This window comes from Rhinoderma darwinii, chromosome 6, assembly GCF_050947455.1.
Source record: "Rhinoderma darwinii isolate aRhiDar2 chromosome 6, aRhiDar2.hap1, whole genome shotgun sequence".
Lineage (NCBI taxonomy): Eukaryota > Metazoa > Chordata > Amphibia > Anura > Rhinodermatidae > Rhinoderma > Rhinoderma darwinii.
This window is the reverse complement of record NC_134692.1, coordinates 83,504,030-83,520,323: the sequence shown is the minus strand read 5'-3', so window position 1 is coordinate 83,520,323 and position 16,294 is coordinate 83,504,030. Positions and strand designations below refer to the sequence as shown.

The 16,294-nt window shown below is 40.7% G+C and overlaps 1 protein-coding gene across 2 annotated transcripts in view; it reads left to right on the top strand.

Annotated features, from left to right (window-relative positions):
* Positions 1–16,294, top strand: part of STAT1 (signal transducer and activator of transcription 1) — a 1,010,933-nt gene that overhangs the window by 173,128 nt on the left and 821,511 nt on the right. For both annotated transcript variants that reach the window (XM_075829995.1, XM_075829994.1), the window contains exon 4: positions 3,106–3,204. In XM_075829995.1, the coding sequence (XP_075686110.1) occupies positions 3,106–3,204 (99 nt within the window). The remainder of the gene's footprint in view (positions 1–3,105; positions 3,205–16,294) is intronic.

Below are 16,294 nucleotides of genomic sequence, written 5' to 3'. Positions count from 1 at the left end.
CAGCAAACAGGTATTTGAAGCCGCTGGTGCCTCTGGAGTCCCCCGAACCTCAAGGTGTAAGATCTTCCAGAGGTTTGCAAGTGTGCATAAAGCTATTATTCGGCCACCCCTAAACGGTTGTAGTGGGCTCAGAAATACATGAAGACTAATTTTCAAACCGTGTTGTTTACTGATGAGTGCCGTGCAACCCTGGATGGTCCAGATGGATGGAGTAGTGGATGGTTGGTGAATGGCCACCATGTCCCAACAAGGCTGCGACGTCAGCAAGGAGGTGGATGTTTTGGGCTGGAATCATAGGGAGAGAGCTGGTAGGCCCCTTTAGGGTCCCTGACGGTGTGAAAATGACCTCTGCAAAATACGTAGAGTTTATGACTGACCACTTTCTTCAAAAAGAAGAACCGTGCCTTCCGTAGCAAAATTATCTTCATGCATGACAATGCACCATCTTATGCTGCAAAGAATACCTCTGTGTCATTGGCTGCTATGGGCATAAAAGGAGAAAAACTCATGGTGTGGCCCCCATGTTCCCCTGACCTCAACCCATTTGAGAACCTTTGGAGCATCCTCAAGCAAAATATCTATGAGGGTGGGAAGCAGTTCACATCAAAACAGCAGCTCTGGGAGGCTATTCTGACATCCTGCAAAGATATTCAAGCAGAAACTGTCCAAATACTCACAAATTCAATGGATGCAAGAATTGTGAAGGTGATATCAAAGAAGGGGTCCTATGTTAACATGTAACTTGGCCTGTTAAGTTTTTTTTGATTGAAAGAGCTTTTGATTTCTGTAAATATGACCTCCTGATGCTGCAAATTCAACAAATTACCATTTTAGTTCTCTTTACAACATTTAAAATGTTTTGATCTCTGTTGTGCATAATAATTTGAAACAGTGCATTTTGAGTTTTTACTTCTAAAAAAAAATCTGTTATCATTAGGAGATTTGTTCAATAAAATTTGCATTATACTCCAACGGTTGATGGCTTGAAGATTATACTGACTGTCATTTGCATCGACTATTTAGGAAAATCAGCGAAAAATAACATTTGCATAATAATTTGGAACGCGGTGTAGCTCTAAAATCAATGCAATATTGTGGTCATTTGTCACACTACGGGGCTTCCCCTGTTGCTCTGCTCTCCCGAGTTCTCCATTATCAGGACTACCACAGAAGTCCTTGACGGTACTACAAGTACTACAGGATATCACCTACGAATATCCAACCGCTGTCACATACAGACAGTCATTATCTCTGCTGGGTTAGTGTTCTGTAACTCTGGTCAGTGGTCTGTAACTCTCAGCTCTTCCAACTACGGGCAATTTGTAGTACATCTCTGCTGGGTTAGTGTTCTGTAACTCTGGTCAGAGGTCTGTGACTCTCAGCTCTGCCACCTACGGGCAATTTGTGTCACGTTATGGACACTTAGTACCTCGCCGAGCCAGACGTCCCCGACACTCGACTTATCTCAGAGCAAGCGGGCAACATGATAACATTCCACTCTGATCCTTAAAAGTTTCTGCACAACAGCCAAATATTAAGCGAAATTTCCAACAGACCTATAACAATACACAAATCCAAACAGCACAGTTCATTGCAGGTTCACTACACAGCGTTCAGCTTTCTCATTTTACACAGACAGACAGATGTACTCCATGGATTCACACTACTTCACAATCCGCTACGTCATTGCATTCCACAGGAGGGGGTCACGCACTCACTCCTCACAGCTTCTGTTCTCACAATCTTAACAGTTTCAATGTTCAATGCCGGCAAAATTCTCTCATACCATGAACCTCAAGATTCACACATATGTGCAACAACTCAAGATAACGTACGTATCTGCAATCATTCATCACACAAAAATCTTTTAACATACCTCATACTTCTGGATAAATTACTGCGTTCAGGAGATACCATGAGAGCTAATTCCAGCCTCAGCAATGAATGAGTGAAGAAGGTTTGTAAGAATAAGCTTCTTACATACCGGACGGTTTTTAATATTCACTGATGCAATGTCGCCAGGCCTCCAGCGACAGTTTATCAGACTAGCAATCTCCCGCGTTTGCGGCACCAAACTGTTGACGCAACAATTGAGCCAAAATATATTAGACTGAAATTTGTAATGAGTATGTTCAACCGATACCCGCCCTTCAGTGATTTATCCCCTTTCAAATCATGTTTTAACGATTTATCAGAGTGTAATAACACACAGATGCTGCTGATATCCTCTGAGGTTTATTTCCAAACTCAATTACAATAATATCATTCAAAAGGGATGTAGGCTTGAGGTCAACTAATCAGAGGCAATGTGACAATATTTCAAATTCAGCCAATTACAGACATACGATACATTCCAAATGCATTATTATAATTCTTCACACATCATGGTTTGCAGGTGGCCTTATCTTTATTGTCAAGCATACAATAAATTGTTCTATTAAGCTGTGGGAGACATACTCGCATACATATGTGAGCATGTCTCCTCCTCTTATCTCACTCTCTGTTCCTTCTCTCCAAGCTTTGTATGGGAAGCAAGGTCAAAGATAGCTCAACTTAGAAACAGAAAAACTTGTCTTAAAGGAGTTTCTTATTCATTACAAAAGAACTAATATGGAAACTCGAGGCAAGATGGCCACGGGACAAAATGAATTCATTTAAACATTATTTTAATCACTTTCACACTACAGAGTGTGCTTAGCCCATGAGCCTGCTCCATACTTCCCCCTCAGTTGCTGCCACGTACATGTATGTGGCATGTTGTTAAGTGGTTAATATAGTAAACCATAAAAAAAAAAATACAGGGTACCACCGCAATTGAAACAATCCGTAAAATAGAGCGAACGTTTTCATATTGCACGAAAATGCTGTTTTGTTTTCATTCATTGTAATGTTTCCACATTACAAGGCCTTTTCGTTTGGAAGTCTTTGCTGCGTGCCAGCAGACCACATTTATTGCCTCAAAATTGTGCTGGTCTCCAAATTCTGTGAACGTATGAGTTCTCGACAGTTATGTTTATACCCAAAGGTTTTATCTTAGTCAACACACTTCAGGTTTTTTTCAGTTCATTCAATGTTTTCATGATTGTTTTTTTTTTTTTTTTGTAGGATATATTCCAAGAGGATCCTGTACAAATGGCAATGACTATTTACAGCTGCTTGAAAGAAGAAAGTAAAATTTTGGACAATGCTCGGTTGTATACAAAGGTATTCAAATTGTTGTTTTTTTGTCTATATTAATTATCTATAAATAATTTGTCCTTCTATTAGATAAAGGTAAGACCTCATGCATACAATTGAATTGCAGCTCAGTGCAACTTCCGAGTTTTTTAACCCTTTAAGGACACGGACAATTTTGGCCTTGAGGACCGAATTTTTTTATATTTCCCTCTTTGAATCCTGGCGCTCTTTTTTTTTTTTTTGTACACCGTAGTTGTATGAGACTTTGTTTTTTGTTGGACGAGTTGTACCTTATGTAGGTACGATTTCTTGGTACAAATACATTATCGTTTAATTTCTATACATTTTTATTTTGGGAAAATGCAGAAAAACAGCAGTTTCTCTGCAGTTTTTTTTACATCATACACCGATCATCATAAATAATGTTACACATTTGTTGTACAGGTTTTTACGGTCATAGCTATACCAAATATGTCTATATTATTTCTTGCTTTCGAAAAAGTTGTATTACAGCCATTGCCCCGCTCCTGATCGCGCGAGCACACTGGCTGTCAAACAGAACGAGAATGATCATCCTAATGCGGCAAGCACCCGCCGCTCAGGACTAATATTCTAGTCCTGTGTCGGCAACCAGTTAAACAGTCTATAGGACTGTGTTTGGAGGTGTTCTCCACTAAAAGCATTGCTTCTAGAGAAAACATCTTTATAAAGCAGTGTTCACATCTTCGTCAGAGGCTCGGTTTCGGTCCTACGTTGCAGATATCGTCCATTTTCACGGACAAAATATGACGGAGTAGCAGAACGGCAGAAAACCCAAATGCAGATGTAAACTGAGCCTAACACTGGAGGTTTTCTTCACTATAAGCAATTGTTTTAGAGGAAAATATCTCTGCAACACTGTGCTGTATGGAGAGTAAACAAACAAAGGATACATTTGGCACCCAGGCAAAGGATCAAATGTACAATTCTATATTCCAAGATCCGTGGTACAGTGAGTGTTAAAATACAAACTTCAAACTGTTCATATTCATGACGGAATGCATATGACAAAACAGTTTACATTCATCTAAAAACTTACCAATAAAAACCAGTATAGGTAAACACATGATTCCAGGAGACCTAGAAAACAAGGTTCATGATACACAGGCTCCCATAATTTGGAAAGGATAACGTGTGTGTGTGTATATATATATATATATATATATATATATATATATATATGTATATGTATATATGTGCGTGCGTGTGTGTATGTAACTATATATATATATATATATATAGTGGGGAAGCAGCACTCCAGATAAAGGAATTTTTTTCACCAAATATTCATCACCACAACGTTTCACCCTCTCTCTAAGGAAATTTTCAAGCAGCGATCAGCCTGTGGCACTGCTGAGGTGTTATGGAAGCCCAGGTTGCCAACTAGTCCACATCCTTAAGGGGTTAGACCAATTTTGACCGTGAGGACAGACATATTTTTTTTATTTTTCTGTTCGCATCCCGTAGCTTATAACTTTTGTTTTTTGTTTGATGTAGCTGTATGAGACCTTATTTTTTGTGGGTCGAGTTGTACTTTATGTAGGTGCCATTTTTTGGCACATTTACATTATCGTTTTAGTTGTTTTGTTTTTAAATTTCATTTTGGCAAATCTCTTTTCATTAATGCAGAAAAGAAAAGGTCTATGCAGGACTCCTGGGAGGGAGGGGAGTAGTTAGAATGTCTCCAACCAAGATGGCTCAGAAATCCAGGGGAATGTAGTTGAGAATTGTTTGACCATATCAGTGAAGTGTTGGGTCAGTAAGAAGTACGGAGCGCCGCCTAATGGGTCTGTGATTAAAGAATGCAGGTTAGGGAGAGTACCACCCTTAAAGGCTTCCACAATTGTGACTCTCTAATTGTTTCCATATACTATAAATGGGGTTAGGACAATTCAAAACATTAGGCACTAGTATCAAGGGCATAAGAGGAGAACTACGTCTGGGAGGATCTCTGGATAGTAAAAACTTACAGAAAGCCTCAATTGCGCCCTTGATGGTTGGACTACTTGTGCTTGGTATTTTATGAGTGGTATAACTACACCAAAGAGAGGACAATAGATCAGGGTTCAACATAGCCCTTTCTGCATTTAGGTTAGGGGAAGTGTCAGCCTATCTTAGTAGAGACCGCTTCAGTTTTCAAATATATTTTTTTACAGCATACAATAATAATAAATGCCACTAAACATTTGTTATGCAGACTGTTACAGTCGTAGCGATAGCAAATTTATTATTTTGTGTTTTGGGACTATTAATAGTAAAAAAAAATGTGCATTAATGTATATTTTTTTTTTACTGAATTTATTTATTTAAATTTAATCCCATAGGGGGATTTTTCATTTTGATTTTTAACTTTAATGTACTGGCATATATCTATATGTCAGTACATTAGCCTGTGTAATGCTAGCAATATGGTCCTTCAATTGACTCTGGGTTGTCTGGCCATACAAAGTATCAAAGGGCTATGACGCGATCAAATGACTGTCCTCCTTTTCCATTTTCCCTTTGAATGCCGCGATCAGCTGTAATCGTGGCATTCAAAGGGTTAACGCCGGAGAGAAGAGGTTTCTACTATCACCGCCGTTAGAGTGGGGCTACGGCTTTAGATTACAGCCATTGCCCCGCGCGATCAGCATGACTTCTATCCTCATCATGATGTGGAAATGTCCAGCCGCTCATGACGAGCATAAACGTCATGTGACGGCAACCAAATAAACTATGAGCCCCTGCTGTATTCATTTGAAACAAAACTTAAATAATAGATAGCACTGCCCCTTTTATGGTAATTAAAATGGACACGATTTCCAAGATATTGTATTTTCAAATATTACCTCTGTAACTTTCAAGACACTTCCAGTTTTAGTAAATAGTCCGGTCTGCAGAAGGGCTCTACGTCACGTCTTGGATATTCTATGTTAATTAAATCACATGGAAATAGGGATAATGGGTCTTCCAGATTTTGGTTTATACTCTTTCTAATTTACTCTTAATTTGCTAAGGGATAGGCAAAATAAGCGATGGGTGAATATAGAGCTTCACCAGTCACCATTATTGCATGGGTCATTATTCTGGTTACGACCCCTGGATAGGGGTGAGCATTTTCTTCATACTTACCTATCCTTATCCACTTTTGGAATTCTAATTCTCGACCTATTTTCAGAAACCCCATGTTTCCTGTTTGTTGAGATGCCCTTTAATTTCTGGCCATGTGCGGACAGGAAGATGTCTGCCTGGGAAAGGTTCAGGTAGATGGATCCTTGATACCCTTAACAGGCATTTTGGTAGATAGTCTAGCACCTAGGGGAGCGGGTGCATGGTTCTCTTTTTGGAATTATTTGATTTGAAGAAGGCACTTCCTGGTTACGGTCACATGGTACACTTAGTGTACCATGTGACCGTGTTGTTATATGACACGTCTTCCAGACAGTGGAGTGGAAGAGTCGGTGCGGAGGACTCCAGGTAAGCTGCAGTCTGTAATGTAATGTATTGTGATGTAATGTGTTGTGTTGTAATGTGTTGTAATGTAATGGGTTGTGTTGTGATGCCTTGTAATATATTGTATTGTGCTGTTTGCGGTGGAGAGGGGGGGCCCGTTAAATCACAGCACCCCCTCCTCTCTCAACCGCAAACTGCACAATCCAACACAATACAGTATAGTACACATGACTGTATGAGAGCGGGGCTGCGGCTGTGTAATACAGTCACTGCCCCGCTCCTGAGTCATGACATGTGCGTGCCGTCAGGATGATGAAGACAGAACATGGCGGGCGCACTACAAAACACCCCCATGTTCTGTCCTCAGTGCCTGCGCCGCCGCTCATTAGTGCAGCGCCGGCCGCATCTCCTTATGCTTACCGCGCGCGCACTTGTTGTCAGGAGCGGGGCAATGGCTGTATTACACAGCCGCAGCCCCTCTCTATAACGGCGGAGATCAGAGAAACCTCTCATCTCCGCCGCTATTCCCCTGAATGCTGCGATCACAGCGGACTGCAGCATTCAGGGGAAAATGAGAAGAGGGGATGCCCCTGGATCGCATCACAGGAATCCCTGTGATGCGATTGAGGGACATACCATATATGGGCAGACAGCCCAGGGTCCATTGAAGGACCCCAGGACTGTCTTACCATATTTCCTGTTGTTAGGGCATACCTAGGTATGTCCTTACAACTGCCTGTGTACTATCAGTACACAGGCTAATGTACTGGCATATAGATATAGGCCAGTACATTAAAGTTTAAAAATAAAGTAAAAACAAAGTAATGTTAAATAAAAAAAATGCACATACACCGTTTTTAAAATAAACTTAAAAATAAGTCTCAACACATAAAACATACACATAATCAGTATTGACGTGGCCGTAATAACCCGCACAACAATTTTTTTGCATCATTTATGGTGTGTACGCTGTAAAAAAATAAAATAAAAACTGCTTTCTATCACTTATTGTGAGGCGCGAGGTGCGATGATGAATTTAACCTCCATCATGTACCTTACACATTAACCCATTATGACTGAGAAACATGATGGGATTAATTACTATTAATGTGAGGCACATTCAAAATTCATCACACCTCGCGGCTCACATTAGAAAACGAAAGAACTTTTTTTTTTATTATTACTGTTCGTAATGTAAACGAAGTATCGGTATCGAAGTCCAAATTTTGGTATCGTGACATCGCTACACTGTGGGTCGCGTCCCCCTGGGGGTACGTGTGAAGACCTCCGGGGGGTCGCGAGTCACTCACCGAGGTCCCGGTTCCATTCAATCCTGGAGCAAGGAGCTGACATCTCCTTGATCCAGCATTGACTGTGCCCTGAGTGGCTCGACGCAGGCAGGCGGGATGTAGCGACATCATCACGCCTGCCTGCACTGAGTCACTCATAGCACACACCGGAGGAGGCGAAGGATCCTCCACCTGACGTGGGAACGGGGATAGGTAAGTAATTATGCAATTTTTCTGTTATGCACATATGGGGGCATTATACTGCATGGGGCTGATAAGATGGGGGCATTATACTGCATGGGGGCTGATATGGGGGAATTATACTGTATGGAGAGCATTATACGGTATGGGGCTGTTATGGGGGGCATTATACGTTATGGGGCATTATACTGTGTGGGGGCAGCTATGGGAGCATTATACTGTGTGGGGACATTATACTATGGGGGCTGTTGGGCAAGGCGTCTGGGCATAGGCGCGCGCAGGGGTCTGATGATGATTGTGGTGTTGGGGAGTGGTAGGGGGGACCAAGCTGAATTCTTGCACCCTGGCCCATGAGCCTTTAGCTACGCCCCTGGTGAGGGTTATTTTGTTTACCCACAAAATCTTTATCTCCTACCGGCTACACGAAAGTGTTTATAAAATACTTGCCATGTGGTATAAGACTCTGGTATGGTTTCATTCTGTTTTTCCTTCCCAATCTGATTTTTGCTGGAGATATGGGACTGACCGAGGAGCTATGGAGCACATTTGGTGGAGTTGTTCCAAGATTAAACTGCTTAGTGGTATTAGGTCTTTATTCAATAATCTTTTTTTTTTTTTCCAGTAGATGTACAATTCTCATTAGAAATGGACCTTTTCTTGATTATACTAGGCCCCATTAAACTGGTCAAACGCGTTATGCGTTTGACCAGTCTTCACCACTTTCTAACAGCTATACACAATTCATAATTTATACAGTGTGTAAATCAGTGGGCTGCTGAATTTAACAGCATTATGTCTATGGAGGATATGATAGCTGCTGAAACAATCCCTTTTTCTAATTTCTTATTACAGTGGTTCTCTGGGCAAATTTTGAAAACTCTACTCCTTTCATTCTTGTCTTGTATCCGGCTCCTTGCCGATGTAATATTCATGATCTTTTTCCTGATATTCCCAAAAATAGTTCATAGGTTGACGTAAATGGCAATTGTGAGCTGCCTTTGATTTTCCTTTGTGCCCGTATACTTCTTTTTGTGCTGTTGCCTTTTGTCTCATTTTGTCGATGCCTGGTAATGTATGTTCAGTTGTTTTACCCTCTCAAATATGGGCACGTATGTAGTTTGCATTAGGGAGATTCAAACCCCCAGCCTGACAGATGTCTGATAGATGCAGGTCCTACATGTGTGACCCACACCTATCTCCCGAACAAGGGTTCCCTGACCTTGTCCTGCCTGGTGAGGCAACCACTAGCTGCTGTGATCGCAATTTGAGGTCACGTTACGCCTTGATCTCCATGCAGGTTCAAATCAGGTGGGGGGGGCGAGCTGCTCGGAGAAGTAACAGATACACTGAGACGTTTCTCAAAGTAAAAATCCTTCTGACTTTATTTAACTGTAGTGGTCGCTTTTATAGCGTCAGAACAAAAACATTCCATAACATATGAGTCATCTGTATATTCAATAAAACCCATTGGTGGAACACAAGGTATTCCCTTTTATGCTTAGGGGGGGTTGGTCAAGTGATTGACTGCCATCTGTTCGCAATTTCAAAAGAGACAGCAGAGCAGCTGCAAACTATTTCTTCTCTTACCCTTTCTAAAATACCCATTCACATGCTCTCCTCTATAACATTTCACTCCTTGGGGCCCCAGATACATTATACATATATTTATTCCATAACAATCCCTCCTTTTGTGATTTTACCAACACCTAAATTCCAATGCTACTTCTATCTCCTGATAGCAAGGCTTCGATCCATTTCTTCACTTGATTCACACAGGTATGTAGGTGGGGTAATCTCACAACACTCTTTCATCATAATGTATAGGCCTCTGACTGAATGCTTCCCTTATTTTGCAAAATGTATAACAATTAAAACATGTAAGCAATATAAATAATATTATGAAACATATCAAGGGTTGGAATAACACATGCAGTATCTTAGTGGCAGTGGGGGAAAATCCTGTAAATATGTCATACCAATGATGGGCACTGGCATCTTTTATTGCTGACGATAAATTTATTACTTCCCTAGCTGCTATTGTAGCCAATACTTTCACTTTACTTAGAGTTACATTATGGGCTGCTATCAATTTCTTTACGACTTTAGACTTTTGTAACACTTGTTTTAACTCTTCCAGTGGCAAACTAAAATTTCCATAGGGCAAAGGTTCAGGTACCCATACAGTGGACATTATTTCTTCTAAAGTAGGCAGGAACACTATAGTTTGGTTCCCCCAAGTCAAATGCGTCACATTGTATAGACATCCTGAAAATGGTCCTGTGAGTTTAAACTGGCTAAGGGTCTGCTTGTTGTTAGTTATTAAGCATACATGCTGTGGACCTACTTCAATATAAACCTGTAGGTTAGCTTCTGGGATTATAGTGAGTGCGCATACATTATCCTGGTGCTGCATTAGACAGGGTTCATATATCCCTGACTGTTGATTACATACATATCCTTGCTCTGTTAACTGGCACAAATCTATATTCCTTGTCTTATTTTGAGAATCTATGTGTGTTTCTTTCATTTCTGGCATCCAATATTGTCCTAATAATGTCACCGGATCAGTCATTACCATAACAATAAATTTGCATAATAGAGTAGGATTTTTCACATTGAATGCTATTAGTCTTCCTGCGCACCATTTAGGTGTACACTCAGTATACTCAGGCTGTAACAATAACCACGTATCATTTCTCTTTCCTATGGGCAGAATGTCTGTCCATTGCCTAACATGACTACTAAACAATTTATTCTTACAATTATTCATCTGTTCTTGTTGCCACATGGTTTTAAGCGTACATACTGTCCAATTTACTAAAGTTGATACATTCTGTAATGTTCTATATTCGCTTAGCATACTTTCATTAAAAACATTTAGAAATAGTTCATCTATAGCTAACTCTTTTCGCTGTAAGACAAAGGTAGTAGGTAACCATGAGGCACCTATCCTTAATGCAGTAGATGTGTCGTCTCCCACTGAGTTTCATTTGTTCATAACTGTTTCTAACTGTATACCATTCAATACTCCTAATCCCGTTCCTGCCCCTCCTAATAGCGGGTCATACCATTCTCTTTTTTGTCTATGACAGCTGGGGGATTCAGGGAAGGAAATATTGAAGTGTACATTCTTTTTCTGCTGTTGGGTTACAGCGCTCTTACAAGTGTGTGGGATTCTTTCCAGACTTTGTACTGTTATATGTGGCTTAAAACTATCTCTTAAAATTGTTATCAAGAATACAAAATATATTCTATTTCTTATTTGGCTATTATTCATACATAATATCATCCCATCAGTTCCTTTTATTACAATCGTAAAGTTGAGCCTCTCCTTGTTGCATCTTTCATAAGTCTTATTTATCATTTCATTTCTATTTTTACTGGTTGTATATTTCTGTAGATACTGTAAATCTGATTCATAACAACAAAACAACAGCCCCGGCGTCTTTTCTTGTATGCTAATGTTGGCTGTTTTGTCTATGTGAAGGTACACAGTCCCTCCATGTGGTCCTTTTCTCCAAGTCCCTTCGGTTGTAGTCACATTTGTAGTATAACACGGGTCATTGGCCTTACAGGTGTAGTTACCCTGCTTTCTATCCACTGTGGCATTCGCCCACACTGTCCTGAACTGTTCCAGTGATTCTGTACTGATTACGTGTACAGGAGTAGCAGTTCTGCCTTTTTGTATAAGAGCACACGCAACAACCGCCGCAACAACCGCAAAGATCTTCATTCTTCTGGCTGAAGAACCTTTTTACAATGACTGGCGTGAATCCAGCTTGTCTTTCCTTCGAGCTTTACAGAGGTGCTTGTAACGAGTAGGACTTGAAAAGGACCATCAAATCTTGGGTCTAGACTTTTCCTCACGTGTCTTTTGACAACGACCCAATCTCCTGGTTCTAGCTTATACGTCAACTGAATCAGGACCTGGAATGGAAGCAAAGACTTGTGCATGCACCTTGGTCAATTGTTTGTTCAGCGTTTATACATAATCTGTTAGTCTACCATACTGCATTTGGAGCACCTGTGGAAAATAACATCCTAATCTGGGAGCCGACCCAAATAAGATCTCATATGGGCTGAGACCTGTTCTTTTTGTGGGCGTGTATCTTACTGAGAACAAGGCTAATGGTAGACACTCGGTCCATGGTTTCCCGGTTTCTACCATTACTTTTTGGATTTTCAATTTGAGAGTCCCATTTAGTCTCTCAACCTTCCCACTACTTTGTGGATGGTATGGTGTATGTAGGGCTTGACTTATGCCTAGAGCTGACAACACATAGTTCATGATTTCACCCGTAAAATGAGTTCCTCTGTCGCTCTCGATCATCTCTGGAACTCCATATCTGCACACCACCTCGTTGATCAGTTTCTTTGCTGGGCTACGGCTGTAGCTTTGGTTACTGGAAAAGCTTCTGGCCATCCTGAAAAAAGATCAATACAAACAAGCACATACTCATAGGTACCAACTTTGGGTAATTGAATATAGTCTATCTGCAGTCTCTGGAACGGATATATAGGTCTGGGTGTGTGCTTCTGTGGTACTTTTACAGTTCTTCCAATATTATGTGTTGCACAGATCATGCATCCTTGTGTAAAACTGCTGGCCATCACACTAAACCCTGGAGCATACCACACCTTGTTTACCAAGTCCATCATTGCCGTTTTTGATTGGTGAGTTGCTCCATGTGTTATTTGGGCCATCATTGGGAACATTGTCTTAGGCAGGCACAGTTTATTCTGGCACTGCCAGAGGCCATCTTTTCGTAGCGTTGCTCCTTGGGCCGTCCACTTGTCTTTTTCTTCTTTTGTTGCTTGTCCTTGAAGTTTTTGCCGTAGTTCCGGGCTTACAGCTGGACTTGTTTCCTCTGGATCTTTTATCTGACATACGGCTGCTAACACGGGTAGCTTCTGTGCTGCTTGCTTTGCTGCTTCGTCTGCCAGAGCATTTCCCCTTTTGTCTCTGGTGAACTCACCTTAGTGTGAGCTTTAATTTTTACTACTGCTACTTCTGTGGGTAACATCAGGGTCTCCATCAAGTATTTTACAAAGTCTGCATTCTTTACAGGTGTACCTGCAGAGGTCAAAAATTGTCTTGCCTTCCATATGGGGCCATAATCGTGTGCAATCCCAAAAGCATAACGAGAGTCAGTGTATATATTTGCTGTTTTCCTTCTGCATGTTGGCATGCTGCTGCCAGGGCCTTAAGCTCCGCTTCTTGTGCTGAGCGGGACGCTGGTAAGGAGGCTGCTTCTAGGACTACATCTTCGGTGGTTACTGCATATCCTGTAAGAAAAGATCCTTCTACACAATACCTTGAACCATCCACAAAGAGTCTGGGTTTTGGAGTGGGGTATCTTTTACATGTGCAAACCCCACTGTTTCCTGGTCCATAAGGGCCATACAATCATGTTCATCAGTTTCAGGCAAAAATTGTGACCATACTTTACCTACGTCTTCTCCCCCTTGCTCCAAAGGCAGTAAGGTAGCTGCGTTCAATGTAGTACAGCTATGGAGTGTGACCTGCTCAGGGAGAAGGAGTGCACAGGTTAATCTCAAATGTCTTGCAGTTGACAAATGCTTAGGTTGTACTTGAGTTAGAATAGCAGTAATATACAAGTTTTGTTTTGCCTTCTCCCTCATCTAAATCCATAAAAACTCGTGTGAGTGACGTCACATCACCTCCTGTGTAACTTTGCTGGAGGGGGATGGTCTCTTACACATAAACCACAATTGTACCTGATCAGTTCCTTCACCCTTCCCCCCTTTGTGGACTCTGCGAGAGTGATGTAGCAGAGTTCAAAACTACATCTCAACATAACACTAATTTAACCCCTTGTAATGTACAACAGCCTGAAACAAAAATGACTTTTTCCTGACAAACATGTTATCTTTACAATGACATAACTCATGTGTGAAATCAAAAATAAAACAATTGTAGTTAGTTATTCAATAAAACAGAAAATATTATCTCTGATAACATTAATTACTGCAAACCAATAAACAGTATAACGGTGGGGGCACATACATTTTCAAAACCCCCGTGTCTCACAGTATCTGTAGTTTAATACATCTGAATTATCATCAAAACACATGAAATCTGATCACATCATAACACATAAATATCGTAACTTTTATAACCAACAGCGCTTGCGCAAAAGAGAAGAAATGTATTTCGGTTTGTAGACATTACTGATATATATATATATATATATATATCAGCAGTGCATATTGAGATCCCTTTGTCTCATCAGCCCTGCAGACTGCACCCAGTCAGCCCCCCTCCTCCTCCTCCCAAACACAGCACACTTTAGAGGGGAGGGAGGGGGGTCACAAACTCATTTCTCACAACTTCTCACAATCTTAACACTTTCAATGCCGGCAAAACAACATACGTATCTGCAATCATTTATCACACCATTGTATAGGAATTATCTACGTTAATGTTTAACCGTACAATCTGACGGCCACCATCTCTATCTTATAATTACGTGTTGTTTCATCAGTGAACTAGACTGGAACTTCTGTAAAATAGAAAAAACACTACAAATAACAAAATTAACAAGGTGATTATTTCATACTGATTTGGATGGGCCGGGCGTGGCCACATCAGGGGCAGGGGGGGGGGCAGCCTCTCCCATTGGAAACAGTGCGCAGGGGGTTTCCCACCAACAATGAGGACACACTCAACATGAGGTACGGACGCCATTACCGGGCGTCGGCTGGTCCTGTTTTCTAATACATACAATATGACACAAAGTCATACAAAATATCTATATCAGCATTTAATGTTGTGTCCATTCATTTCAAGAACAAGATTACATTTCTTATCTCACTAGCAGCTGTTCTCCACCTCCCCCTTCTCTTATCACACTAGTTGATTCTAAATTATACCATATGGGAATTTACTATAAGGTCATTTGCAACATTAAAACAGCTACTACTTCTATCACTTCCTTTGCTTTAAACTTTACTTTATAATATATGAATTTCCTCTGACAACCTCCTCGTACTACTTCTTCTGACACTTTTCTCAATGCTTCTGCTTTCCCCTGTAACCTTTTATCTTTCAACCATCCATGTTTTGTGTCACAACATTCATTCCATTTTTCCAGATCTAATCTTCCCGCTTTTCCCATTCCACATGCCTTCATTAACTGATTCGTTCCTTTTGTCACATCCTTTCCCTCTTTTTCCGCCACTACCTGTTTGGCTGTCAGTCCTTGTGGGTGCTCATCTTGTAATAGGGACACCAAGTTCCCCATTTTACCTAGTTATAAGTGGTTGCCTATGGGCAGACCCTAAGTTACGTAGGGGGTAATTTTCCTGATAGGTGAATTTTTTTTTTTTTTTTTTTTTTCCCTCACCTATTTTAGACAGTTACTTATCCCCTCGAAACTCCTTAATAGGAACACCAAGTTCCTCGTCTTGTGACTGTAAGTGGTGGCCTTTTTTGGCACACCCTAAGTAATTCAAGGGGTAAGTTTCCTGATAGACAAATTTCTTTCTTGCCTATTTTCGACAGTTACTTATCCACTTGATACTTCTTATTTTGTTACAGATTTTTTTTTCCGTACTAACTCTTCTACTCTGGCCAGAGGATCTTTCCCTTTCACAGTCCTTTTATAACTTTCCTCGTCTGAGACACCACTCAAGGAGATATCCTCCACACCATAACAGTAATATGACAAATATTCCTAATCCAAATAACAAGGCAAACGTAAAATCAAGCTGTTCATTTGACATGCCGGATTATCGGATTGCAGAAAATTCTGGAATTTTGAGCTGAAAATCAGTGCATGATAATCCCCGCAAGTACCTCAATGCTGTACACACATTTTCGGTATTTTGCCGGATTATCAGATTGCACAAAATTTTCGATTTTCGGGCTAAAATTTAGCCTATCATAATCCCCGTAGTCACCTGAAGCATGTACACATGTTTCTGGTAATTTGCCGGATTATCGGAAGTTTTTTCCAAAAACAATTTCCTTATTCTAAAATGCATTTGTGACACAAAACTGGGTTCCTACAACATTCATACAAATACTGCCATGGAGATCAGGCACTTTATCCTGAGGGTAGGATTACATATAGACTTGACCAGATTTTTACACTAAAAATACCCTCATGTGGCCCCTCTATTCCTCAGGAGTA